Raw genomic sequence first — 25502 nt, forward strand, 5'->3', positions numbered from 1 at the left:
GGCGCGGAGCCTGGACCCCCCAGTGGGGGGAGGCGGGGCGGGGAGGGGAGCCCCACAGCCCTTGTTGCCCCCAGACTCGCCCCCTGGCTTCAGCCTCCCTGCGGGGGCCGCGGGTGGGGCTTGAGGGGGCCCCCCCCCTGACGTGGGTCTGCCCCCCCCCCCAGGGGAGAACAAGGAAGAGGACAGCAGCGTGATCCACTACGACAACGAGGCCATCGCCCGGCTGCTCGACCGCAACCAGGATGCCACCGACGACGCTGACGTGCAGAACATGAACGAGTATCTCAGCTCCTTCAAGGTGGCGCAGTACGTGGTGCGGGAGGAGGACAAGGTGAGTCGGGGGGAGCCCGGGGCTGGAGCCGGGGGGGGCCCCGGCCCGGCCCGGCCCAGCCCCTCACCCCCGGCCTGCCTCGGCAGATCGAGGAGATCGAGCGGGAGATCATTAAGCAGGAGGAGAACGTGGACCCCGACTACTGGGAGAAACTCCTGCGCCATCACTACGAGCAGCAGCAGGAGGACCTGGCCCGGAACCTGGGGAAGGGCAAACGGGTCCGGAAACAGGTCAACTACAACGACGCTGCGCAGGAGGACCAAGGTCAGCACCCGTCGGTCCCTGCACTTGGGCGGGCAGGGCCGGGAGCGAGGGGCCCGGGCAGAGCTGGGCTGGCAGGAGGCTGTGGGGCAGGACTGGAGACAGGGCAGGGCCAGCCGGAGCTGCTGTTATGGGTCCTCTCCTGTATCCCGCGGCTGAGAGGGGGAATTTGCATCCGCCCGGCGGGAGGGGCTGTTATTCCCACTCAGCGACGTTGGGGCGAGTGGGGGAGAAAACGAGTGTGTGGTGCAGGTGGGGGTCCGGGGGGATTGGGGTGGTGTCCTTTTCGGGACAAACACACCTCACCCTTGTTACGCCTTCCGCCCTAGACCCACAATAGTAGTGAGCTCTGGTTTCCGGGATTGACGGGAGAATAGGTGCTGGGTGTAACTGGATGTGGTGTACGCTAGGAGGTACAGTTTTGGGCTGGGACGTCCAGGGTTCTGTTCCTGGCTTCGCCAGCGGCTGACCTTGAGCAAGGCCCCGCCCTGTGCCTCAGTTTCCCCATAATTCCGACCTCCTTGAGAGCTGCTGCTAAGAGCTACAGGATTAATAACCAAGATTAATAACCCGTCCTGCTTGAAATCGCTGCTGACCCTCAAAGCGGATGGAAATCTGCCTGCCGAGATGGAGAAGAAGTAACGTAATCTCCACGTGGAGAGGGAAATAGGGCGCGTTAAGTCGAGCGGCTGGGGTTGGTGGCAGGTACCTGCAGCCTGGAGATAGGATGCAGATTTCTCACCGCCAGGGGCAACAGCTTCCCCCACAGGTGGTGGATCCGCAGTAAGATCCACGCTAGCTCCCTGTCACGGAGTCCCCGGGCGATGTTCTGGAACTGCTCCCCACAAAGCCAGTCGGGACTCTGGGGCAGTCTCCTTTCTGGGAGCAGCCTGTCTGCAGGACACACAGGTCACCCGGCTTCCACCTTCCTGGGTCTGACCTCGGAGCATTCGGCCTCCTCTGCCCCTCCGTGCTCTTCCCACAGCGAGTCCGCCCAGGCGGGGGTCCTGGGGAAGCCAGAGGGTCCTGCCCCCCAACTCCGCAGTCAGACAGGACTCTCCGCCAGCCAGTAAAACAGAAGGTTTATTAGACGACAGGAACATGGTCTAACACAGAGCTTGTAGGTGCAGAGAACGGGACCCCTCAGCTGGGTCCATTTTGCGGGGCAGTGAGTCAGAGAACCACGTCTGCCCTTCACTCCATGTCCCAGCCAGCCCCCAACTGAAACTCTCTCCAGCCCCCCCTCCTCTGGGCTTTGTTCCTTTCTGGGCCAGGAGGACACCTGGTTCCTTTGTTCTCCAACACTTTAGCTCTCACCTTGCAGGGGGGAAGGGCCCAGGCCATCCGTGGCCAGGAAACAGGGTGTCGGCCATTGTCTGTGTCCAGACCCCTGCACACACTTGCCCTCTAGGGCTCTGCAATGATCATACACCCCCATCCCACCCCCTAGATACTTAAGAACTGCCTGGGGGAAACTGAGGCACCCCCACAGTATTCAGAGGAAATATTAAGAACAGTCCCACTTCGTCACACTCCCCCACAAGATATGGGCCCGGTGCAGGGATTCCTGGGTGTAATTGGTCTGTGACACACCCGAGGTCAGATCCGATCATCAGATTGGCTTCTCCAGGCCTATCAGTTCATGGCTCTCCCTGTGGAGGTCTTTAATGAGAACCAATCAGAAAACAGTCAATGTAGCAGTTTTCTGCCCGGAAAACACTGTTTTGTTTAAACCAAAATGTCTCGTGGGAAGGCGTCGATTTCAACGGGAAAATTTCAAAATGATTTGAATCAACATGGAGGGGGTCTCAGTTCATGTCATTTCGACTTTCTCATTGAGCTTCATTCCCTCTTTATAGCTCCTTTTGACTTTTAATTTTTAAACACTTAAACTTTTAATTTTCATATTATTTTTATATATGATATTTTGTATTTATATAATACTTTATATATTATAGTTGATAATAGTCAACTTTCAATTTTATCCATATATTAACAGTTAAGTTTTTCTCTATATACTTGATATTTAAATATGATCTCTAATATAAAATATTAACTATTAAAATATACATTTTAATTAAAATTTAATATTTATAGTATATTTAAAGTATAATAAAATCTTATCAGTTATACTTTAAATATACTATAAATACAATTAAAATAAATATATATAATTTTCTATTTTATTAAAATATTTTTGTAATTTAGATTAATACATTATATTTAAGATTTTCTATTATACTTTAAAAATAATACAGAGTATTAACTATTACAATAGATACAGATTTTATATTTATATCTACTTTAAATATAATACAAAGTATTAACTATTAACATCTATATCAAAATTTTATATTATACATTAAATATAATATTAACTATTCAATATATATTTATCTATTTTACTATAAAGTTATAAAGTATTATAAAGAAATCAGATAGGAACTATTAAAGTATACATTTATCTATTTTAATAGTTCTTTATTTAATTTCTGTATAGTTTAATAGTAAATATTTTATAGTAAAATGAAAATCATGACAATAAATAAAACATAATATTTTATAGTATACTTTGTTTTTTATATTTAATAGTTTATATTATCTAGAGCATTTTAAATATAATCAGTATATAAATATAAGTTAATATTTTCCATAACACTTTACATTTAACATATACCGTTGTGAATATTTTATATTCTTTATAATACTTTCTATAGTATATTCAATATGCAAGACTTGGTGTGTGTGTGTGTGAAATATTTCACATGGATCGAGATCTGTATCATACTTTCGAATGTTTCAACATCACATCAGGAGGGTCATTTTGATGTGTCCTAAACAAAAAGTTCTCGAATTCCCATCTCGTGGGAACTTTTGGAATTTCGACTTTGGGAGAGAAGGGAAAATGACTCGTGTGGGTTGGGGGTCAGGACGTGTCCCGGCGCCGTGAGCCACTCAGTCTACGATTCCCCCTCCCTGCCATCTGGGTATCTTCGGATGTGAACGAGCCAGCTTCTTCATTTTTAAGCCAGAGCCATGCTGTGATGTGGGGGGCAAATTAGCGAGCCGTGGTGCAGTGAGGATCAGAAGGAGGAATCTGTGCTGGGATTCCCGCATGCCCCCCCACCCTTGATCTGGAGTGGGGCTAACTAGGGAGTCCTTTTCCGGTTACCAACTGCCGTGATGCTATTTCAGACAATCAGTCCGAGTACTCGGTGGGATCGGAAGAGGAAGACGAAGACTTTGACGAGAGGCCGGAAGGTGAGGGCCCGGGTTTGGGGGTACAACCGTTCTGTGTCAGTTGGGGGGGAAAACATCAGACCCTGTCCCAGGGCTAGGCCCATTTAAGCCTTGCTTAGGAATGTCAAATTCCCAGAAATTTTGCGGGCGTGACAATTTTTTGTGGCAGGGGGAAAAAAAAGTACGGAAGAATGAGATCCCGTCCGTTGTCTCCCGCTTGTCGAAACTTGCTCTGCTCCTCCATGTTACGCGGGATGTAGTTCGCATGTAAGAAAGGAGAGCTGGTGACGTTGATGAAATCAGCGTGCCTAAATCCTTTCGTTTTGATTCAGATAGAGTAGTAGGAGCTAGACCTGCACACCAAGGTACCGGGGCGAATTTCGGTTTTTTGCCCACTGGCAAACAGCGGGGGGGAAAACCAAACAAACGTGGCCAATCGAAAGCATCCGGCGTGGGATGAGCCAAGCCGGAAGGTTGTATCTTTTGGGCTTGGAAAGTGTTTGCGTGGACGTGATCAGGCGGGCGGAAAAGACACTCTTCTTTCTAGCGGAAGAGCTCGGAAACGCGGTTAACGAGCACGGTCTGTCGGCGTTACCGGATACGGCCGGTGTCGTGGCTGTAGTGTAGACAGACCCAGCCGCAGTCTGAACACGGCCCAGGCCGGGCGGGAAGCTCCGGGCCCAGCATTGGAGGTGTACTTTGACCGCTAGATCTCGTGCCTAGTGTGACTGGGGGGGGCCAGGTCCGGGGGGGCACATGGGGCCCTGGCTTTAGGGGCTGGGTCTGTGCAATGCCTGGCATAATGGGAACCAACTTCGGGATGGGGACGGGGTGGGGTCCGTGCAGCCAGCGCTTGGCTCTCGGCCCGTGCGCCAAGCCCCCGGCTCCGTTCCCGGCCCCCGGGGCAGGGGCTCCGGCCTCTGGCTTGGCGGGCAGGGACACTTCATCGCGTCTCCTTCCGCCCACGCAGGACGGCGCCAGTCCAAACGGCAGCTCCGCAACGAGAAAGACAAACCTTTGCCACCACTGTTGGCCCGAGTCGGGGGCAACATCGAGGTGAGACGCTGTCCTGGGAGCCAGGACGCCTGGGTTTTCTCCCGGCTCCGGGAGCGGACTGGGGGCTGGTGGGTTAGAGCAGAGGGGCTGGAGCCAGGACTCCTGGGTTCTCTCCCCGGCTTTGGGAGGGGAGCGGGGGCCGGGAGCCAGGACTCCTGGGTTCTCTCCCGGCTCTGGGAGGGGGGAGCAGGTGAGCTCTGGCTCTGCTAAGCAGGGCCTCATCTCTCAGCAGTGGGCCCCGCGGACACTTGGGCCCCGGGGAGGGCGCTGGGGGGCCTGCAGAGGGCGGGGAGCTGCCCAGGAGGGCGCTGGGGGCCCGCAGAGGGCGGGGAGCTGCCCGGGGAGGGCGCTGGGGAGCTGCCCAGGAGGGCGCTGGGGGAACCTCAGAGGGCGGGGAGCTGCCCGGGGAGGGCGCTGTGGGGCCGCAGAGGGCGGGGAGCTGCCCAGGAGGGCGCTGGGGGGCCCGCAGAGGGCGGGGAGCTGCCCGGGGAAGGCGCTGGGGGCCCGCAGAGGGCGGGGAGCTGCCCGGGGAGGGCGCTGGGGAGCTGCCCAGGAGGGCGCTGGGGGAACCTCAGAGGGCGGGGAGCTGCCCGGGGAGGGCGCTGTGGGGCTGCAGAGGGCGGGGAGCTGCCCAGGAGGGCGCTGTGGGGCCGCAGAGGGCGGGGAGCTGCCCAGGAGGGCGCTGGGGGAACCGCAGAGGGCGGGGAGCTGCCCGGGGAGGGCGCTGGGGAACCGCAGAGGGCGGGGAGCTGCCCAGGGAGGGTGCTGGGGGGCCCGCAGAGGGCGGGGAGCTGCCCAGGAGGGCGCTGGGGGTCTCTCTCTCACCCGCCTTTGCCGCCAGGTGCTGGGGTTCAACACACGCCAGCGCAAGGCGTTCCTGAACGCCGTCATGCGCTGGGGGATGCCCCCTCAGGACGCCTTCACCACCCAGTGGCTGGTCCGGGACCTGCGAGGCAAGACAGAGAAGGAGTTCAAGTAGGTGTAGACGCAGGGTGCCGGCCTGGGGAGGGCTCGCCAGGCCGGGGAGACCCTGCTCCGCAATTCCCCCAGCCTCTCTGGGTCCCGGGGAGGGAGGGCAAGCAGGGCCCCCCCAGTCCGCGGATGCTGCACGTGCCCCCTTGCCACGTGATGACGGTTCTTACTCATCTGAGTGCCCCATTGCGCGGCCAGCCGTCTGCTTTCCTGGAGTGGGCGTGGGAAGGCGCTGCCCCCTCCCTCACGCAGACGGAGATCACCCCCTCTTGGGGGGCGGCTGTGCTGGGGCAAACGGGGGGGACATGCCTGAGCTGTGGCTGTGCCCCCCACCCCGAGCCGGCCCGCCGCACAGGCTCCCCGCGGGGCGCCCCGATGCAGGGCGGGATGAGAAGCTGGTTCTGATGGCAGCTGGCGGGCGTTCGAGAGAGTGGGGAGAGCGTGCGGCGCGGCTGGCATCCTGACGCCGGTGATTTTGGGGCTCCCCTGTCCCGTGGGCCCGCCGGATGGGGGCACTGCCCCCCGCTGGCGTGTGTCCTAGCCCCCGCATGTTGCTAGCAGCCAGCCAGAGGGGATTCCCCTTCAGCTCATGTGGGGGGCTGTTCTTGCCAAGCGGGGGGGCTTCGTGGCTCTCAGCTCCTGGTCTCTCCACTCCCCCCCGGCAGGGCCTACGTCTCCCTCTTCATGAGGCATCTGTGCGAGCCCGGGGCAGACGGCTCGGAGACCTTTGCTGACGGCGTGCCCAGGGAGGGGCTGTCCCGGCAGCAGGTCCTGACACGCATCGGTGTCATGTCGCTGGTGAAGAAGAAGGTGCGTTGCCGAGGGGGGGTTGCGGGGGGGTGGGGCCTGGGCTGAGGAGTGCGGGTGGGAGGCGCGTCTGTCGGTCCGTCCCCGGCCTGCGGGAAGGAGCTCGACAGCTCTGGAGCGTCGGCGAGCAGCCGCCGCTGGAGACGCCGGGAGAGGATCCGGGGTGTGAGCTGAGCAGCCTCCAGGGAGGAGGCCTGAGCTGCGTCTAGTGAAGCTGATCCTGGAGTGGGGGTGGGGGGAGCTTGCACAGGGGGTGGGAAAGGCCCAAGACAGCACGATCTAGTGAATAGCCACTGACCTTCCGCCAGCCCCCCCACCCAGCACTGTGCCTCAGTTTCCCTTCTTGTCTATTTAAACTGTGAGCTCTCTGAGGCAGGGGCTTTTTTCTCACTGACAGGCTCCCCGATTTCATTTGGGGCAGACGAGTTGATTGCACTCTCTAGGATGATGGTGGGAGGGGCCTGATCTTGGGCAGGGGTAGGGGTCTGGGTTAGGGTTGTGGGGGAGGGTGGGGGGTGGGACTGACGCAGTGCCGTCTGCTCCCCACTCACCCCACAGGTGCAGGAATTCGAGCACATCAACGGGCGGTGGAGCATGCCCGAGCTGATGCCCGACCCCAGCGCCGACTCCAAGCGGTCGTCCCGCGCCTCCTCGCCAACCATCAAGACCTCCACCACCACCCCCGAGCCCAGCTGCACCAACACGCCCTGCACCTCCAAGCCAGGTGGGGCCTGGCCCCACGGGGGCCGGATCCCGGTACCGCCCCGCTGGGCCGCAGCCCGGGAATCTCACCCACACGGGCGGGGCCTCACCCTATCACGGCGGGGAGGGAGGAGCCTGAGGCCTCACCCTATCACAGGGGAGGAGCCTGGGACCTCACCCTATCACAGAAGAGGGAGGGGGAGGAGCCTGGGCCTCATCCTATCACAAAGAAGGGAAGGGGAGGAGCCAGGGGCCTCATCCTATTGCAGAGGAGGGAAGGGGAGGAGTGGGGGCCTCACCCGATCACGGAGAAGGAGCCTGGGGCCTCATCCTATCGTGGAGGTGGGAAGGGGAGGAGCCCGGGGCCTCACCCTATCACAGAGGAGGGAGGGGGAGGAGCCTGGGGCCTAATCCTATCACAGAGGAGGGATGGGGAGGAGCCTGGGGCCTCTCCCCGCCGCAGGGTCCCCTGGCCCCACCCGGGAGGCTGGCACTGCCCAGTTGAAGCTGGTCTTCTCATAGCCACGCCAGCCCCCAGCGAGCGCGGGGATGGGACGGGGCCGCTGGCCGAGAAGGAGGAGCCGGAGAGCAAGGAGCCGGAGAAGGAGCCGAAGAGCAGCGAGCGGACGGAGACGGAGGTAGGCGCTCAGGGCCTGGCAGGCAGCCGGGGCAGACCCAGGCACTTCCCAGCCCAGCCAGAGACCCAAAGGGAAACTGAGGCAGGGGTCTGGGGCTGAACTTCGGTAACAACGGCACAGGGCCTTGCTCGGGGCTGATTTCCACGCTCCGCTGCCCATCTGCCCGTGCCTTGCCTCTACCGGGCTCGGGTACTTTCGAGATTTGCACGTTTTCCCTTGTTCCATGCAGGGGGGCGACACCAAGACCTTGTGGCTTCTCCCCACCCCAGAGACGGCCCTGAAGAGCCAGTTGGCCAGCGGGCAGGTCCCTGATTTCGTGGGATAATTCCCCTGTGGCTGGAGATGGGACTAAAACCCAGGGAGGTGCTGGGCTCGGTACCTCCCTCTGAGACTCAGTTTCCCCACCTGTGCAGCGCGGGGCTGATAATCCTGCCCCTCGTTCTGGGGCAGATAAACGGCCGCGTTAGGCCAGCTGCCTCCTGCGAGATGGCCCCTGGGATGTGGCATGGGCCCTGGGGATTTGGCCGCTCCCCCTGCACATCCGCCTCCTCGAACCCGTGTCCTCTCCCCCTCAGGGGCCTGCTCTGGAGCATCCAACGCCCACCACCTCCCCCGGGGAGAAGAGCGAGCCGGAGGCAGCCAAGAAAGCGGACGAGGACGAGCCCATGGGGCTGGGGGAGAAGGAGCCGGAGGCAGAGCCCTCGGTCAAGGACGAGAAGGAGAAGTCGGGTAACGCCCGGTCTCTTCATTGGGGTCAGTGGGCCTATATGGGGAAGGATATATAGTGGCTATGGGGTGGATGGATGGAGAGTGTCTATAGGGACGGATGGAGACCCAGTACTCTGCCTGTCTGATAGATGGGGAAACTGAGGCTGGGAAAGGTGCTGGGACTTGCACGGAAAGGTGGCCAAGACGGGTCCTAACCCGGGGCCTCTGTCCCGAACTTGTCCCAGCACCTGGCTGATTGTGGCTCACGGGTCTCGGTGCTGTCTGGTTCTAGGTGCCGGGCCGGAAGAGCCAGCGGCGGAGAAGGCCGAGGAGAGACCTGCTGACACCGATGAGCCCAAGGAGAAGGGGGACGGGGAGGGGCCGGAGGTGAAGAAAGGTAACTTGCGGGGGATTCACAGGCCTGAAAGGGCGGGGACCTGGGTTCAGGATGCGAGAAAGGTTTCCTTCCGCGCGGCTTTGTCCGTGGTTTCACCGCGGGGTGACTCGGGGAGCCTGGAGAGCTTCTGACATTGTGCGTGAGGGGCAGCGATCAGCGCTAAGAGCGGCGTGAACTGCCCCTGTACAGCTCTGTTGGGGCATTAACTCTGGACCCTAATGTTGGATATTTAAAAGGCCACCCTTATTAGCTGTTTCACACAGCCACGGCGGGGTGGAGGGGTGAGGGACAACGTCTGGGCCTGAGCTGTCTGTCTGTCTGTGTGCATAGCAACTGGGGGTGTTGACTCTGACCCCTAATGGTGGCCCTTGTGCTTGCAGAAGAGGTGAAGGTGGAGAAGGAAGCTGGCAAGGAGCCTAAGGCAGGCAGCATCAAGGAGGAGAGCAAGGCCAACGGGCGGAAGGAGGACAAGGCCGAGAAGCCCCGGTTCATGTTCAACATCGCGGATGGCGGCTTCACGGGTGAGAGGCCGCCCCTGGTGTGCCGGGGCTAGTGTCTGAAGAGCGGGCGCGGAGAGTGGGGAGAGGGGGACAGTCTGTGCGGCGACGGGGCCCTGATCTCGGTTGGGAAGGGGGCGTCTGGATGGTGTGGGCACGCCCGCGGATCTCACACCACCCGCCTTCTCCCCTCCGCAGAGCTGCACACGCTGTGGCAGAACGAGGAGCGGGCGGCCATCTCCTCCGGGAAGCTGAATGAGATCTGGCACCGGCGCCAGGACTACTGGCTGCTGGCTGGCATCGTTCTGTATCCTTCACCGCGGCCTGGCTCCAGGGACGGGGAATCTGATCCCTCCAATTTCAAAGTGTCTAATCCATCCCAGCGCGCAATTCCCCCCAGCTGTGGGGTGTTACCGATCCCAGCACGCAATTTCTCCCCCACACTCCCCAGCCAATGGAATATCACCGATCCCAAAACCCAATTTCCCTGTGGAACTCCCCGCCACTGGATATTACTGATCCCCAAACCCAATTTCCCTGTGGAACTCCCCGCCACTGGATATTACCAATCCCAAAAAACATTTCCCTGTGGAACTCCCCACCACTGGATATTACTGATCCCCAAACCCAATTTCCCTGTGGAACTCCCTGCCATTGAATATTACGGATCCCAAAAAACAGTTTCCCCATGGAACTCCCTGCCTTGCATATCACCAATCCCCAAAACCCAATTTCTCTGTGGAACTCCCCGCCACTGGATATCACTGATCCCAAAAACCTATTTCCCTGTGGAACTCCCAGCCACAGGATGCTACTTAATGCCCCAGTGCCGGATTGATACCCACAAGTTCCAGAGAGCCTGGTTATTTTGAACCAGTTACCCAACCTGCCAAGCTTCCCTGGCACCCCCATTCCCGATGGGTTCTCCGGAGCATCCCTGAGCCCTGTCCCCTCCTGTGAGGGCATCTGGTTGGGAGTGGGAGGGAGAGGCAAAGGGGGCAGCCCCCATCCGCCACCCGGCAGGATCCTTAGCGCCCCCGGCCCCGCGCAGGCACGGCTACGCCCGCTGGCAGGACATCCAGAACGACACCCAGTTCACCATCATCAACGAGCCCTTCAAAACCGAGGCCAACAAGGGGAATTTCCTGGAGATGAAGAACAAGTTCCTGGCCAGGAGGTTCAAGGTAGGAGTGGGAAGTGGGGACCCCCCCCGACCCCTGAGTCAGCGGGGCTGGGTGGGTGGGAAGGGGGCAGGAGGCAGGGCCCAGGACCGCTCTTAACAGCGGGGTCACAATGCCCTTGGGAGAGGAGAATCCTAACTAGGACTCCTGGGTTCTCTCCCCGGCTCTGGGAGGGGAGTGGGGGCTAGTGGTCAGAAGAGGGGAGGTGGGGAGCCAGGACTCCTGGGTTCTCTCCCCAGCTCTGGGAGGGGCATGGGGGCTGGTGGGTTAGAGCAGGGAGGCTGGGAGACAGGACGTCTGGGTTCTCTCCCGGCACCGGGAGGGGAGTGGGGTGTAGAGGGTCAGGGCAGAGGGGCTGGTGACAGTCCGTGAGCCCTGTGCCCCTGCGGGTTGCGGGTGGCTCAGCCAGTTCTCCTGCCCCCTTCCCCGCAGCTCCTGGAGCAGGCACTGGTGATCGAGGAGCAGCTGCGCCGAGCCGCCTACCTGAACATGACCCAGGACCCCAGCCACCCGGCCATGGCGCTCAACACCCGCTTTGCCGAGGTCGAGTGTCTGGCCGAGAGCCACCAGCACTTGTCCAAGGAGTCCCTGGCTGGCAACAAGCCTGCCAACGCCGTCCTTCACAAGGGTAAGAGGAGGGCGGGCAGGCGGGCGCGGAGAGGACGGTGTCTGTAACGTCCAAAGCATCCTCTGTACCGTGCTCTCTGAATCATTAAAGTGGGGTTGTGATCAGAAATGCCGCTGTGTTCGGTTGTCTCCTTAATCCTGCTCTGTGTATCTCTGGTGTATCCTCTGAGTATCTCTGGTGTATCCTCTGAGTATCTCTTTGTGTATCTGCTGAGTAATCCCCAAACCTCTGCTGAGTATCCCCCCAAGAATTGGCTAAGAATTTCTGGGGTATCACCCGAGTATCTCCGGTGTATTCCCCAAATATCAGATGGGTATGCCTGGAGTATCTCTAGCGTATCTGATGACTATCCTCCAAGTATCTGCTGAGTATCGCTGATGTGTGCGCTGAGTATTGCTGGTGTATGCCCTGAGTATCTGCTGAGTATTGTTGGTGTATGCCCTGAGTATCGCTGGTGTGTGCCCTGAGCATCTGCTGAGTATTGCGGGTGTATCTCTTGAGTATCCTTTGAGTATCTCTTGGGTATCACTTGTGTATTTCTCCCCGAGTATCATGTGAGTATCTCTGGTGTATTTCACCTCCCTTCCTAACCCTGAGTATCATGTGAGTGTCTCTGGTGTACTTCACCTCCTGCGTATCTCTGGTGCATTACTTCACCATCACACCCCCCCACACCTGATGGGTATCTCTGGTGTATTCCCGTCCCGAGTATCATGTGAGTATCTCCGGTGTATTCATCCTCTTGAGTAACTCTGGTACAGCGGTCCCTGCTGAGTATCTCCAGTGTAATTCTCCCCGAGTGTCACGGTGTATTTAAGTATCACTCGAGTATTTCCAGCATATTCATCCCCCTGAGTATCACTTGAGTATCTCTGGTGTATTCATCCATCTGAGTATCACCACTCGAGTAGCTCTGGTGTATTCTTCCCCCAAGTATCTCTGGTGAATTCACGTTCCCACCCCCGAGTAGCACTTGAATATCTCTGGTGTATTCATCCCCCCCGAGTATCACTTGAGTATCTGGAGTTTTCATCTCTCTGAGTATCCCCCAAGTATCTCTGGAGTATTCATCCCCTGAGTATCCCCCCGACTATCTCTGGAGTATTCATCCCCCTGAGTAATGTAATTACTCCCGAGTAATGTCCCTCCCCACTCGATGGTCTCTGGGCTGAGCCGACCTGACACGGAGGTTGGGGGAGACGGGGCAGGGCCCTGCTCTGCCTCTGGCACCCCGGCTGGCTCGGCCCTGGTGGGGCGGGGCCCCCACCGCGCAGCCGGCCTGGCCCCCGCGCCCCGCCTGACGCCTCTCCCCCTCTCTCTGTCTCTCCGCGCCCCAGTGCTCAACCAGCTGGAGGAGCTGCTGAGCGACATGAAGGCCGACGTGACGCGCCTGCCGGCCACGCTGTCCCGCATCCCGCCCATCGCCGCCCGCCTCCAGATGTCCGAGCGCAGCATCCTTAGCCGCCTGGCCAACAAGGGCAACGAGACGCAGACCGCCCCGGTAACGCCTGGGGGGGGGCTTGGCCCCGCCCCCGCGGGCCCCGGTAACGCCTGGGGGGGCTTGGCCCCTCCCCCACGGGCCCCGCCCCCTGCAGGGCCCGATAACGCCTGGGGGGGCTTGGCCCTGCCCCCGCGGGCCCCAGTAACGCCTGGGGGGGGGCTTGGCACTGCCCCCGCGGGCCCTGATAACACCTGGGGGGGGGCTTGGCCCCTCCCCCACGGGCCCCGCCCCCTGCAGGGCCCGATAACGCCTGGGGGGGCTTGGCCCTGCCCCTGCGGGCCCCGGTAACACCTGGGGGGGAGGCTTGGCCCTGCCCCCCACGGGCCTTGGAACTACTGGGGAGCTTGGCCATGCCCCCGCAGGACTTGTAACCACTGGGGGGGCTTAGCCCTGCCCCCACAGGCCCCATAATGCCCGGGGGGGGGCTTGGCCTTACCCCCCTGGACCTTGTAATAACTGGGGGGCCTAGGCCCCGGCCCTGCAGGCCCCATACCACCCTGATCCACCCCCCATGGGCCTGGAGAGTCACTGCCCCCTCCCCCCGCCTTCTCTTCCAGGCCTTCCCGCCGGGCCCGTACGCCACCCCCCAGAGCTTCGGGGGTTCCTTCAGCGCCGGAGCCCTGCCCATGGCGGGCGCCAACTACAGCCAGATGCCAGCTGGGTCCTTCATCACAGGTCAGCACCCGCAGGTCCAGGGCATGGTGGGGGCGGAGCGAGGGGGGGGCTGGGAGCCAGGACTCCTGGGTTCTCTCCCCGGCTCTGGGCAGGGAGCGGGGGCTGGTGGGTTTCTCTCTTCTCACCCCACTCCCCCCTCTTCACCGCAGCCGCCACCAACGGCCCCCCGGTGCTGGTGAAGAGGGAGCGGGACGCTGACCCCCTGGAGAAGAAGGAGCCCCGGGCCGGCGAGGTGATCTGTATCGACGACTGACGGGGACCCCTCCCCTCCCGCGGGCAGGGGCAGCCCCCTTCCTCTCTCTCTCTTTCCCCCGGGGGAGGGGGGCATGATACTGGCCCCACCCCCGCTCTGTCCAGACGGGACCCCGCTTCCCCCCCCTGGGGGGAGGGTACGTAGCCTGGGTGGGTGACGGGGGGGTCCAGTCCTGGGACCCCCGCCCTGCCGGCTACTCTATAAATATGAATATATATATATATATATACACACACATACTGTATGGGGTGCCCCCCGCCAGCCCCCCAGGCCCTCCCCTCGGCACCCCACTGTGGGGGTGGCCCCCCCGGGCCTGGGAAGGTCGCCCCCCATCCCAAAGCGGGGCAGGGGGGCAGTTCTACCTCGCTGCAGTCTGGCTGGAGGGGGCGGGGCGGCTGGGGGCGCGCCAGGAGTCACTCCGGATTGTCGGCAGTTCGCATCACTTCTTGTTTAAACCGCGCGGAATAAAGGCACCGTTTCCTTGGCTACATGACCCTGCCTCCGGCTGTGTTTGTGGGGGGCGGGGGTCTCCCTAGCCCCGCAGTGGGGCAGGGCCCCGTGCCCCCACAGCGGGAAGCCCCTCCCCAAAGACCACCACAGCCCGCTGCTCCTCTTGGCACGGCTGTACGCCTGTCCCTGCACGTCCGCCTGTCCCCGTCCGCAGGTCCGCCTGTCCAACCCCATGCGCCTGCCTGTCCTCACACACCTGTCTGTCCCCGCATGCCCACTTGTCCCCATGTGCCCGCCTGTCCATTCCTCCATCCCCGTGCGCCCGCCTGCCTGCCCCCACACCCCTGTCCATCCCCACGCGCCCGCCTGTCCGCCCACGTAGCCGTTCCCCGGCACCCTGTCTGTCTGTCTACCTGTCTCTATCAGTCCCCACAGAACCCTCACACGGCCCCGTCTCTCCCTGCACCCCCCCCCAATCTGTCCAGCCCCCCCTCGCCACTCCACACCCATTTCTCTCCCCTGCCCCACATCACCGGTCTCTCTGTGGCACCCAGTGACCATTTCCCGCTGCGGCCTGTCCTGGCAAACCCGGCTGGTCCGAACTGATCCCACAGTAGCCAGGAAGGGCCAGTGACGGGGCAGCAGCCGCAGTCCCCAACATGGCAAACTGGGCAGGACTCAAAGCGGTCACAGGGGGGGGTCCGGGACCACGGGGCTGCTCTCACCCAGCATGCCTGAGGCCCCCAAGTCGAGGGGGGCGTTGCAGGGGTCTCAGTGAGGCACCGGTATAAAGTCTGCAGCAGGGGCGAGCCCCAGACCGGGCCCTGCCGCCAGCCCTGAGGAAACGGGGCAGCCACGAGCCCCCCCAGCCCGGCGGTGAGGGGACGGGGGTACAGGTGTGAGGGTCTTACTGGAGAGGAAACCCTGGGTGTAAACTGGAGCAGAAAGGCAGGACCACCTCACCAAAAGCAGGGGGTCCTGGGAGCCAGGACCCCTGGGTTCTCTCCCTGGCTCTGGGAGGGGAGTGGGGGGCTGGCTGTGGCCCCATGCCAGGCAGACCTGGGGGAAATGAAGGGAAGCAGCCCCCTGGGTGCTGGATTTGGGGGGGCCTCATTCCCTTGGGGAAGGGGGGGCCCCTGCTAGGAACCATGAGTTGCTAGCGGGGTGGGAAGAACCCCTCCCGGCCCCACATCTCTGCTCCAGGGGGGCTCGGCTGGAAAGAAAGAGCCAGGTGGGGAAACTGAGGCAAGGTTCGTTCCGGCCCATTCCCGGGGGAGCAACCCCCGCCCCACAGAGAACACGGACGTCATGGCCTAGGCTCCACGCCTGGTTTATTGCTGGGGGGCAATGGGGCCAGGTTCCAGCCTGGGCCCTACAACAGCCCCCCCACCTTATTAAAGCAGCAGCAGGAGATGCCCAGCGCCGCTGCCCTCTCTGCCAATCGGGAGCTGGTTTGGCAAAGTGGGAGGGGCTCCTGCTGGCCATGCTTTGTTGACTCAGTTTACGCCCAATCAGAATCCGGTTTGTAAGAGTGGGCGGGGCCTCCCAGGGTCAAACGAGGCAACTTCCAGTCGCAGCGCCCCATTGGTTGGCTCTGTAATGACATCATGGCCAGGTGTAGCCTTCATACATGATGTCAAGGCCTGCAAGCCCATTGGTGGACGTCACTTCCTGCTGGGGCCCATAGCATGACATCACTTCCTGCTTGGCCCTGCATGGCTAGGTCGGGTCCAGTGACATCACTTCCTGCTGGACCCAACCCAGACCAATCACACCCGAGCTGGCCCCTTCCACGGGACGTCCCTGTGTCCACCCCCACCCTCCCCTCCTGGGGGGCACAGCCCCGTCCCCCCTTGAGCACAGAGCCAGAAAATCTAGGGGGCAGTTGCAGGACTCCTGGGTTCTTTCCCCCTCACTCTGCAGCCAGGAGAATCCTGTGGTGGGGGGGGGGGGCAGCAGGGTTCTTTTCCCCTCACTCCACAGCCGGGCTGGGGGGGCAGCCGCAGGACTCCTGGGTTCTTTCCCCCTCACTCCGCAGCCAGGAGAATCCGGGGGGGCAGCCGCAGGACTCCTGGGTTCTTTCCCCCTCACTCCGCAGCCAGGAGAATCCTGGGGGGGGGGCCCCACAGCCGGACGCCTGGGTTCCTCCCCCGGCTCAGGCCACCTTCACCACCTCCTCCAGTTGGCGGTACTGGAGCAGGAAGTAGGGGTAGCACGGGTCGCCGTCGAAGACCACGTCGATCTGGGGGTCGCTCAGGCTGTCCACGCACGAGTCGTACAGGTCGCTGGCCGGGTCGCCGGCGTCCAGGGGCGGGGGCCGGCTGCCCCAGGCCCGAGCGCCCCACCAGCACCTTGCAGAGGGAGCCGTGGCGCAGGCCGGCCTCGGCGGGGGGCACGTAGGGGTGGGAGTAGCTGGCGCGGCAGGCGAAGTAGCTGCCCTGCCCGTAGAGGGCGGCGTGTTCCCCCGGCAGCCGGCGGTCCAGGTTGTGTTTGCCGAAGGCCGGCACCGCGCCCGCCGACGTGCCGTGGAAGAGATGGCGCTCGTTCCGCAGCCGCTGCTCCGGGGACGTCTGCCGGCTCACGTGGCTCTGCTTCCTGCAGGGGGACACACCGGACTCCTGGGTTCTCGCCCCGGCGCCGGGAGGGGAGCAGGCGGGGCTGGGAGCCAGGACTCCTGGGTTCTCGCCCCGGCGCCGGGAGGGGAGCAGGCGGGGCTGGGAGCCAGGACTCCTGGGTTCTCGCCCCGGCGCCGGGAGGGGAGCGGGGACTGGTGGGTCAGAGCAGGGTGGGGCTGGGAGCCAGGACTCCTGGGTTCTCGCCCCGGCACCGGGAGGGGAGCAGGCGGGGCTGGGAGCCAGGACTCCTGGGTTCTCGCCCCGGCGCCGGGAGGGGAGCAGGCGGGGCTGGGAGCCAGGACTCCTGGGTTCTCGCCCCGGCGCCGGGAGGGGAGCAGGCGGGGCTGGGAGCCAGGACTCCTGGGTTCTCGCCCCGGCGCCGGGAGGGGAGCGGGGACTGGTGGGTCAGAGCAGGGTGGGGCTGGGAGCCAGGACTCCTGGGTTCTCGCCCCGGCACCGGGAGGGGAGCAGGCGGGGCTGGGAGCCAGGACTCCTGGGTTCTCGCCCCGGCGCCGGGAGGGGAGCAGGCGGGGCTGGGAGCCAGGACTCCTGGGTTCTCGCCCCGGCGCCGGGAGGGGAGCAGGCGGGGCTGGGAGCCAGGACTCCTGGGTTCTCGCCCCGGCGCTGGGAGGGGAGCGGGGACTGGTGGGTCAGAGCAGGGTGGGGCTGGGAGCCAGGACTCCTGGGTTCTCGCCCCGGCGCCGGGAGGGGAGCGGGGACTGGTGGGTCAGAGCAGGATGGGGCTGGGAGCCAGGACTCCTGGACTCTCGCCACGGCTCCGGGAGGGGAGCGGGGACTGGTGGGTCAGAGCAGTGGGGGCTGGGAGCCAGGACTCCTGGGTTCTCGCCCCGGCACCGGGAGGGGAGCAGGCGGGGCTGGGAGCCAGGACTCCTGGGTTCTCGCCCCGGCGCCGGGAGGGGAGCAGGTGGGGCTGGGAGCCAGGACTCCTGGGTTCTCGCCCCGGCGCCGGGAGGGGAGCAGGCGGGGCTGGGAGCCAGGACTCCTGGGTTCTCGCCCCGGCGCCGGGAGGGGAGCGGGGACTGGTGGGTCAGAGCAGGGTGGGGCTGGGAGCCAGGACTCCTGGGTTCTCGCCCCGGCGCCGGGAGGGGAGCGGGGACTGGTGGGTCAGAGCAGTGGGGGCTGGGAGCCAGGACTCCTGGGTTCTCGCCCCGGCACCGGGAGGGGAGCGGGCGGGGCTGGGAGCCAGGACTCCTGGGTTCTCGCCCCGGCGCCGGGAGGGGAGCGGGGACTGGTGGGTCAGAGCAGTGGGGGCTGGGAGCCAGGACTCCTGGGTTCTCGCCCCGGCACCGGGAGGGGAGCGGGCGGGGCTGGGAGCCAGGACTCCTGGGTTCTCGCCCCGGCACCGGGAGGGGAGCAGGGGCTGGTGGGTCAGAGCAGGATGGGGCTGGGAGCCAGGACTCCTGGACTCTCGCCCCGGCTCCGGGAGGGGAGTGGTGGTTAGAGCCGGGCACCCTTCCATTTGTCCCTGTTGCACAGGAAGGGGCTCTGCACCCAGGAAATGCCCAGGGGGAGGGGTTAGGGGGTGCTGGGGGGCCGTGGAGGGGCAGGTGCTGGGGTGTGTGGCCGAGGATGCAGGGTGAGAGGGACAGGGCAAGGAAAGGGGGGGGCGTGGCCAGGGGGCAGGGTGTGGGGGGGCAGGGCTGGAGGGGCACAGGGTGTGGGTGGGCGCAGGGTGGGTGGGACGCGGGGGACAGGGGTACGGGGAAGGGGGGGCGCAGGGCTAGGGGGGAGCATGGCAGGGGGCACAGTGCAGACAGGGCTAGGAGAGAGTGGTGGGCGCAGGCCTTGTGGGGGCTCAGCGGGGGCAGGGCAAGGGGGCGCGGCAGGGAGCAGAGGGTGCGGGGAAGGGCTGGGGGTTGCGACGGGCGCAGGGCGTGGGGGGCAGGGCTGGGGGCGCAGGGCTGGGGGGCGCGGGGGGGGGCACTCACCGCTGGTACTTGTCCCACAGGAAGGGGTTCTGCACCCGCCGTGCCCGCTCCAGGCGGCACCGGGCCTCGGGCAGGCTCTTGTGGAGGAGCCCGTAGATGAGCCGGAAGCCGCACTCCTCCACCGCCACGGGCACCTGCTGCCAGTCCGGCCCGGGGGCCAGCGGTGCCCAGGTCTCGGGGTAGGGCGGGGCCGGCGGGGGGCCCCGGGGCCGGCAGGGGGCCCGGGTGCAGGCTGCCGGAGAGCGTCCTGCGGGGGCGAGGCAGGGGGTGAGGGGGCCGTGAGCCCGGCTGGGGGGGGGGCGCGGCGGGGGGGGGGGCACCGTAGCTCCGGCAGCAGCAGGGCGGGGGCGCGGAAGGCAGGCCGGGCCCGCAGGGTGCCCGTGGCCAGGTTGCGCTGGGAGCCGGCCCGCAGGTCAAGCCGGTAGCCGTGGTCGGCCGTGCTGCACAGCGCCTCCTCCTGGCCGCTCCGCAGCGCCGCCTCGATGCTCTGGGCGAAGGGCTGGGGGCGGAGAGAAGAGGGGTCAGCGGCCCACGCCCCTCCCAGAGCCGGGGAGAGAACCCAGGAGTCCTGGCTCTCAGCCCCTCCCCCCTTGTTCTACCCCACCAGCCCCGACGCCCCTCCCAGAGCCGGGGAGAGAACCCAGGAGTCCTGGCTCCCAGCCCCTCCCCCGTTGTTCTACCCCACCCGCCCCTACGCCCCTCCCAGAGCCGGGGAGAGAACCCAGGAGTCCTGGCTCCCAGCCCCACCCTGTTCTACCCCACCAGCCCCTACGCCCCTCCCAGAGTCAGGGAGAGAACCCAGGAGTCCTGGCTCCCAGCCCCCCCCACCCCCCGTTCTACCCCCCCAGCCCCGACGCCCCTCCCAGAGTCAGGGAGAGAACCCAGGAGTCCTGGCTCCCAGCCCCCCCCCCCCCCCCCCCCCGTTCTACCCCACCAGCCCCGACGCCCCTCCCAGAGCCGGGGAGAGAACCCAGGAGTCCGGCTCTAACCCCCAGCCCCCCATTCCCCTCCCAGAGCCCGGGAGAGGACCCAGGCATCCCGGCTCCCAGCCCCCCAGCGCCCCCCCGTGGCGGGGAGGGAACCCCGGCGTCCGGCGCACCTCGCTGTCGGGCTCCCAGCCGCCGAGCGCCTTCCAGCAGTAGGTCCTCGTGGTGCGGAAGGGGGTGCCGGGGGCGGGCGGGGTTTCGAGGCGCCGGACCGAGGGGAGACGGGGGTCACAGGGGGGGCCTGGGCTGGGGCCTGCCCATCACCCCCGACTGCCCCCCGCTACCCACTCACTGCCCCCTAAACGGCCATTCCCTTCACAGCCCAAACCCTGCCCCACTGCTCCCCCCACTGCCAGCCCCTGAAGTCCCCAAACCCTGCCCCACTGCCCCCATTCCCCCCACGCCAGCCCCCCACCCCAAGCGCTGCCCCCTTTCCCTCCCATGCCCCCAAACCCTGCCCCACTGCTCCCATTCCCCCCAAACCACCTGCCCCCATTCCCCCCACCCCAAGCACTGCCCCCTTTCCCTCCCATGCCCCCAAACCCTGCCCCACTGCCCCATTCCCCCCAAACCACCAGTCCCCCCACCCAAAACCCTGCCCCACTGCCCCCATTCCCCTCAAACCGCCAGCCCCCCACACCTCCAAACCCTGTCCCACTGCCCCGTTCCCCCCCACGCTAGCCCCCCCAAACACTGCCCCATTGCCCCCCACTCCCGCCCCAGAGTCCCCAGGATCATGCACAAATGCCCATTGTCCCCTAGGTCGGGGGTTCTCTCCCGCCCCCCCAACGTGCTGTGGCCCAAGAACTGGGTTTCTGCAGATCAAAGCCGGGGCCGGCGTTAGGGGGCAGCAAACAAGGCAACAGCCTGGGACCCCCGCGCCCCCCAGTGCTCAGGCTTCAGCGGCAGCCCCGGGTGGTGGGGTCGGGGCCCCGGGCCCCTGGTTGAGAGCTACACCTTAGGCGACCCCCCGGCCTCTACCCCAACCTGCCCCCCTCCCGTGCCCCAATGAACCCGACACCCCCCAGCTGACCCCTTGTACCCCACGTCCAGCACAGACCCAATGCCTGCTCCCCCCCCAGAACTGTCCCCCCCCACATCTGCCCCCGTGTGTACCCCTCCCTACCTGCCCCCTGATCACACCCCACACGTCCGGCCCCTCATCCTGCCCCAGCCCATGCCCCCCACCCCCAGCCCTGTCAACGACTTTCCCCAACCTGACACCAATCGAGGTAACTCGGGGACATTGAACAAACCACCCAGGCGTCCTGGTTCCCAACCCCCCCCCCCCCCCAGCTCTAACCCACCAGACCCCGCTCCCCTCCCAGAGCCGGGGAGAGAACCCAGGCGTCCTGGCTCCCAGGGCCCCCCGCTCTAACCACCAGCCCCCACTCCCCTCCTAGAGCCGGGGAGAGAACCCAGGCGTCCTGGCTCCCAGGGCCCCCCGCTCTAACCACCAGCCCCCACTCCCCTCCTAGAGCCGGGGAGAGAACCCAGGCGTCCTGGCTCCCAGGGCCCCCCACTCTAACCACCAGCCCCCACTCCCCTCCTAGAGCTGGGGAGAGAACCCAGGCGTCCTGGCTCCCAGGGCCCCCCGCTCTAACCACCAGCCCCCACTCCACTCCCCTCCCAGAGCCGGGGAGAGAACCCAGGCGTCCTGGCTCCCAGGGCCCCCCGCTCTAACCACCAGCCCCCACTCCCCTCCCAGAGCCGGGGAGAGAACCCAGGCGTCCTGGCTCCCAGGGCCCCCCGCTCTAACCACCAGCCCCCGCTCCCCTCCCAGAGCCGGGGAGAGAACCCAGGCGTCCTGGCTCCCAGGGCCCCCCGCTCTAACCACCAGCCCCCACTCCCCTCCTAGAGCCGGGGAGAGAACCCAGGCGTCCCGGCTCCCCCCGGCCGCGCACTCACTGGTAGGAGGCCCGCACGTGGGTGCGCTCGGGGTCGCCGTAGAGCCGCTCCAGCGCCCCGTGGGCCTCGGGCCCCACGCTCAGCCAGCCGGGCGGGAGGCTGGTGCTCCACCAGAGCTGCCAGAGGTAGGGCAGCAGGGTGCGGTGCGGGGGGCAGCGGGCCCCGGAGAAGCAGCAGCCCAGGAGGAAGTGGGGGCAGATGCGGACCCCGTCCTCGGGGCGGGTGTGGTACTCCAGCTGGGCCACGATCTCCAGCAGGTGGTCCAAGGTCAGCTCCTCGCACCCGGGCCCGGCCTCGGGGCTCGGCTCCGGAGCCGCCTCCCGCAGGGCCAGTTCCACCCTCTCCCCGTAGGGGTTGCCGGCGGGGGCCGCGGAGGGCGGGCGGGGGGGCTGGGGCGGCCCCGCCCGGTTCCGGGGGCCGGCGGGGGAGCAGCCGCGCCTGGGCCTTGAGCCGCAGCGCGATGGGGGGGCGGAACGCCGAACGGCGGGCGGCGGGGCTACGGGGGCATCACTGCCGGCCGCCATGGGGCGCCTGGACACGGCCCGATCCTCCCGGGGAGAGCTGGAAAACAGGGAGACAGAGAATGAGCAAGGGTTAGTGTTGGGGGACAGAACCCAACCCCCCCGCTCTAATTCACCAGCCCCCGTTCCCCTCCCAGAGCCGGGGATGGAACCCAGGAGTCCTGGCTCCCAGCCCCCCTGCTCTGACCCACCAGCCCCCGTTCCCCTCCCAGAGACGGGGATGGAACCCAGGAGTCCTGGCTCCCAGCCCCCCTGCTCTGACCCACCAGCCCCCGTTCACCTCCCAGAGACGGGGATGGAACCCAGGAGTCCTGGCTCCCAGCCCCCCCTGCTCTGACCCACCAGCCCCCATTCCCCTCCCAGAGACGGGGATGGAACCCAGGAGTCCTGGCTCCCAGCCCCCCCTGCTCTGACCCACCAGCCCCCATTCCCCTCCCAGAGACGGGGAGAGAACCCAGGAGTCCTGGCTCCCAGCCCCCCCTTGCTCTAACCCACCAGCCCCCGCTCCCCTCCCAGAGCTGGGGAGAGAACCCAGGAGTCCTGGCTCCTAGCTACAATTCAGTCAGTGCCGGTCGGCGGCAGAGCCGGGACGCCGAGCAAGGTGGGCCTGATCCGGTGTGATGACTCCCTCCCCCCAGCTCCAGGGCTAATGAGGGTCTGTCTGGGGTGCTTGAGGGGGTGGGATTCGGGACTGATGTCTAGAGCGGGGGTAAATCCCGTGTTTTAGGAAGAGATCTGAGAGACCCCGAGCAAAGATTGCCAAGGTCTCTTCATGCAAAATTCTCCATCTGAAACCTCCCACACCCTGGAAGAAAAAGGGGACAGCGAAATGAGTTGCAAATTTGTGGCAGTTTCACCCCATTGTTTGTTTGGAGGGGGGGGGTGTTTTGACATTTTCCCCAACAAAACCGTCCCGGCTTGAAGCCAGTTTGGGTCGGCTTCTCGAAAAGGCCGGCGCGGTGGAAATCCCAAAAAACCCGAGCCGTCCCGTGTGTCCGATCCACGGTGATCCCGTCACCTGCCGGTGTCTGCTCGCTCCGTTAAAGGGGGCGGATCAGTTTTGCCGCGATCTTTTGAAACCCTCGACGCTCTTCCCACATATCTGGCTGACTCGATGGGCACTTCAAGCCTGGCCGTGTCGGTCAAGCGTACGAAAACCGACAGCAACACGGCTCTGCCGAGCAAAACCCCAGCGTAGACGCGGCGAAGCCGAGAGAAGAGAAACGGCATCTGTGCGTCGGCCTGGGCTGGGCCCTCTCTACCGGACCGAGAGCGGTGGGTTTTGCAGCTCACAGGCAGGGGACAAAATGGTTTTTGACGGCGTTTGGAGCGAAACAAAACTTTTGCGGGGACTTTTTGGAGAAACACAGAGCCGTAAAAAGGCCAAACTGCGGCGCGAGTGAAAACTGTTTCAATTTTGACGGGTTACAAACCCCAAACGTTTCGGCAAAATTTCCAAAAATTCCATGCCTGGAAACGCCCAAAACCCAGAGCAGTTTCGAATAGATCTTCATGTTGTCTTTAACGTCTGGGCAATTTTTCAGCCGACGCAAACCAAAAGTCGGGCGGGATAAATTTCAACGCAACAAAAGGCCAAGGCGAACCGAACGCCGGGTTTCAACGGTTCTTCGAAGGCTTTGGTGATTTTTAAAACCCCGTCCCGTGGAAGGAAATTTGAAGTGTCCTTTTGATCCTTTCCACCCCCACCCCAAAAAATATCAAGCCACTTTTGACTTTTTTGAGAAGCTTTTTGCCCCCAGCGGGACAGTTTGGCAAAACCACCGCCAACCGGCGAGACGCGTAGCCGTGTTTTTGCGCTGCAGGGGGGAGCTGGGAGTTTCGCCCCACAACGGAGACACGGTTTCCCCGACACACCAGGGCCAAATCCAGAGGTAAAAAATCACCTCCTCCGGACGTATCGTTTTCCTTCATTGAGAACTGAGCCCCGGCAGTTTGTTCCCCCGGCCCGGCCCAGAATCAGTAACCCTGAGGGCCACAGGGCGGGGGTCACTGATCCATCGCATCTCCCGGCCCCCCATGCGGAGGGAGGAGCTGGGATATGAACTACGCCCCGGGTCAGCCCCGAGAGAACAGGCCCCATCCCCCAACACCTCCAGACAACGGGTCTTGTGATTCGGCACTTGCCAGCTATTGCCCGGCAGGGCTGGGAATGGCTGGAATGGAACCCAGGAGTCCTGGCTCCAAGCCTCCACCCTCTACTCTAACCTCTAGCCCCCCTCCTCTCCTTGAGCCAGGGATAGAACCCAGGAGTCCTGGCTCTCAGTTCCCCCTACTCTAACCCACCAGACCCCACTCCCCTCCCAGAGCTGGGAAAGAACCCAGGAGTCCTGGCTCTCAGTTCCCCCTACTCTAACCCACCAGACCCCACTCCCCTCCCAGCGCTGCAGAGAGAACCCAGGAGTCCTGGCTCCCAGCCCCCCCTACTCTAACCCACCAGACCCCACTCCCCTCCCAGAGCTGGGAAAGAACCCAGGAGTCCTGGCTCTCAGTTCCCCCTACTCTAACCCACCAGACCCCACTCCCCTCCCAGCGCTGCAGAGAGAACCCAGGAGTCCTGGCTCCCAGCCCCCCCTACTCTTACCACCAGCCCCCACTCCCCTCCCAGAGCTGGGAAAGAACCCAGGAGTCCTGGCTCCCAGCCCCCCCTGCTCTAACGCACCAGACCCCACTCCCCTTCCAGCGCTGCGGAGAGAACCCAGGAGTCCTGGCTCTCAGTTCCCCCTGCTCTAACTCCCCAGCCCCCATTCCCCTCCCAGAGCCGGGGAGAGAACCCAGGAGTCCTGGCTCCCAGCCCCCCCTGCTCTAACCCACCAGACTCTGCTCCTCTCCTCCACCCAGGGCATTTCTTATTGTAGGGTCTCCCCCTGGCTCCCATGGGCCACCCCCAGAGCAGGCCAATGGGCCCAGGACTGACATCAGACACACCCCGCCCCTCCCCCCTCCAACAAGACGATATGGGGGGGGTGGTGTACAGATATCACCCCCCCCCAAGGCCATTCCACTACTTAGGGAGATGGCTCCGTAGTGGGGGTATTTTAGGGGGCTGGGGAAAGCAATATAGGACCTGTTGGGCGGGGCACTGGGAGCCAGGACTCCTGGGTTCTCTCCCCGGCTCTGGGAGGGGAGTGGGGGCTAGTGGTTAGAGCGGGGGGGTGGGGCTGGGAGCCAGGACTCCCCCCCTTTTCTTCTGGGTTTGCACAGCTGC

The 25502-nt window shown here is 63.7% G+C and overlaps 1 protein-coding gene and 1 pseudogene across 8 annotated transcripts in view; one reads left to right on the forward strand and one right to left on the reverse strand.

The window, feature by feature from the left end:
* The window catches only part of CHD3 (chromodomain helicase DNA binding protein 3), a 66969-nt gene extending 52629 nt beyond the window's left edge, over window positions 1-14340 (forward strand). For 4 of the 7 annotated variants that reach the window (XM_073326778.2, XM_073326785.2, XM_073326781.2 and 1 more), the window contains exons 25-41: window positions 165-331; window positions 418-595; window positions 3788-3853; window positions 4803-4888; window positions 5730-5863; window positions 6526-6670; window positions 7226-7391; window positions 7892-8007; window positions 8583-8760; window positions 9008-9112; window positions 9493-9633; window positions 9808-9916; window positions 10661-10793; window positions 11223-11418; window positions 12756-12919; window positions 13477-13594; window positions 13744-14340. In XM_073326778.2, the coding sequence (XP_073182879.2) occupies window positions 165-331; window positions 418-595; window positions 3788-3853; window positions 4803-4888; window positions 5730-5863; window positions 6526-6670; window positions 7226-7391; window positions 7892-8007; window positions 8583-8760; window positions 9008-9112; window positions 9493-9633; window positions 9808-9916; window positions 10661-10793; window positions 11223-11418; window positions 12756-12919; window positions 13477-13594; window positions 13744-13847 (2306 nt within the window). In that variant the 3' untranslated portion in view covers window positions 13848-14340. The remainder of the gene's footprint in view (window positions 1-164; window positions 332-417; window positions 596-3787; window positions 3854-4802; window positions 4889-5729; window positions 5864-6525; window positions 6671-7225; window positions 7392-7891; window positions 8008-8582; window positions 8761-9007; window positions 9113-9492; window positions 9634-9807; window positions 9917-10660; window positions 10794-11222; window positions 11419-12755; window positions 12920-13476; window positions 13595-13743) is intronic. The other 3 variants (XM_073326780.2, XM_073326782.2, XM_073326784.2) reach the window with 3 other exon arrangements.
* A 1051-nt stretch (window positions 14341-15391) lies between these two features.
* On the reverse strand, window positions 15392-22279 carry LOC140904171 (protein mono-ADP-ribosyltransferase TIPARP-like; annotated as a pseudogene). Its single transcript, XR_013635092.1, has 5 exons — window positions 21756-22279; window positions 19961-20102; window positions 19182-19360; window positions 18862-19108; window positions 15392-16892 (listed from the first exon to the last, which is right to left on the reverse strand). The product of XR_013635092.1 is annotated as a protein mono-ADP-ribosyltransferase TIPARP-like (transcript).
* Window positions 22280-25502: the final 3223 nt, after the last annotated feature.

Source organism: Lepidochelys kempii, chromosome 28, assembly GCF_965140285.1.
Source record: "Lepidochelys kempii isolate rLepKem1 chromosome 28, rLepKem1.hap1, whole genome shotgun sequence".
NCBI classification, from domain to species: Eukaryota; Metazoa; Chordata; order Testudines; family Cheloniidae; genus Lepidochelys; species Lepidochelys kempii.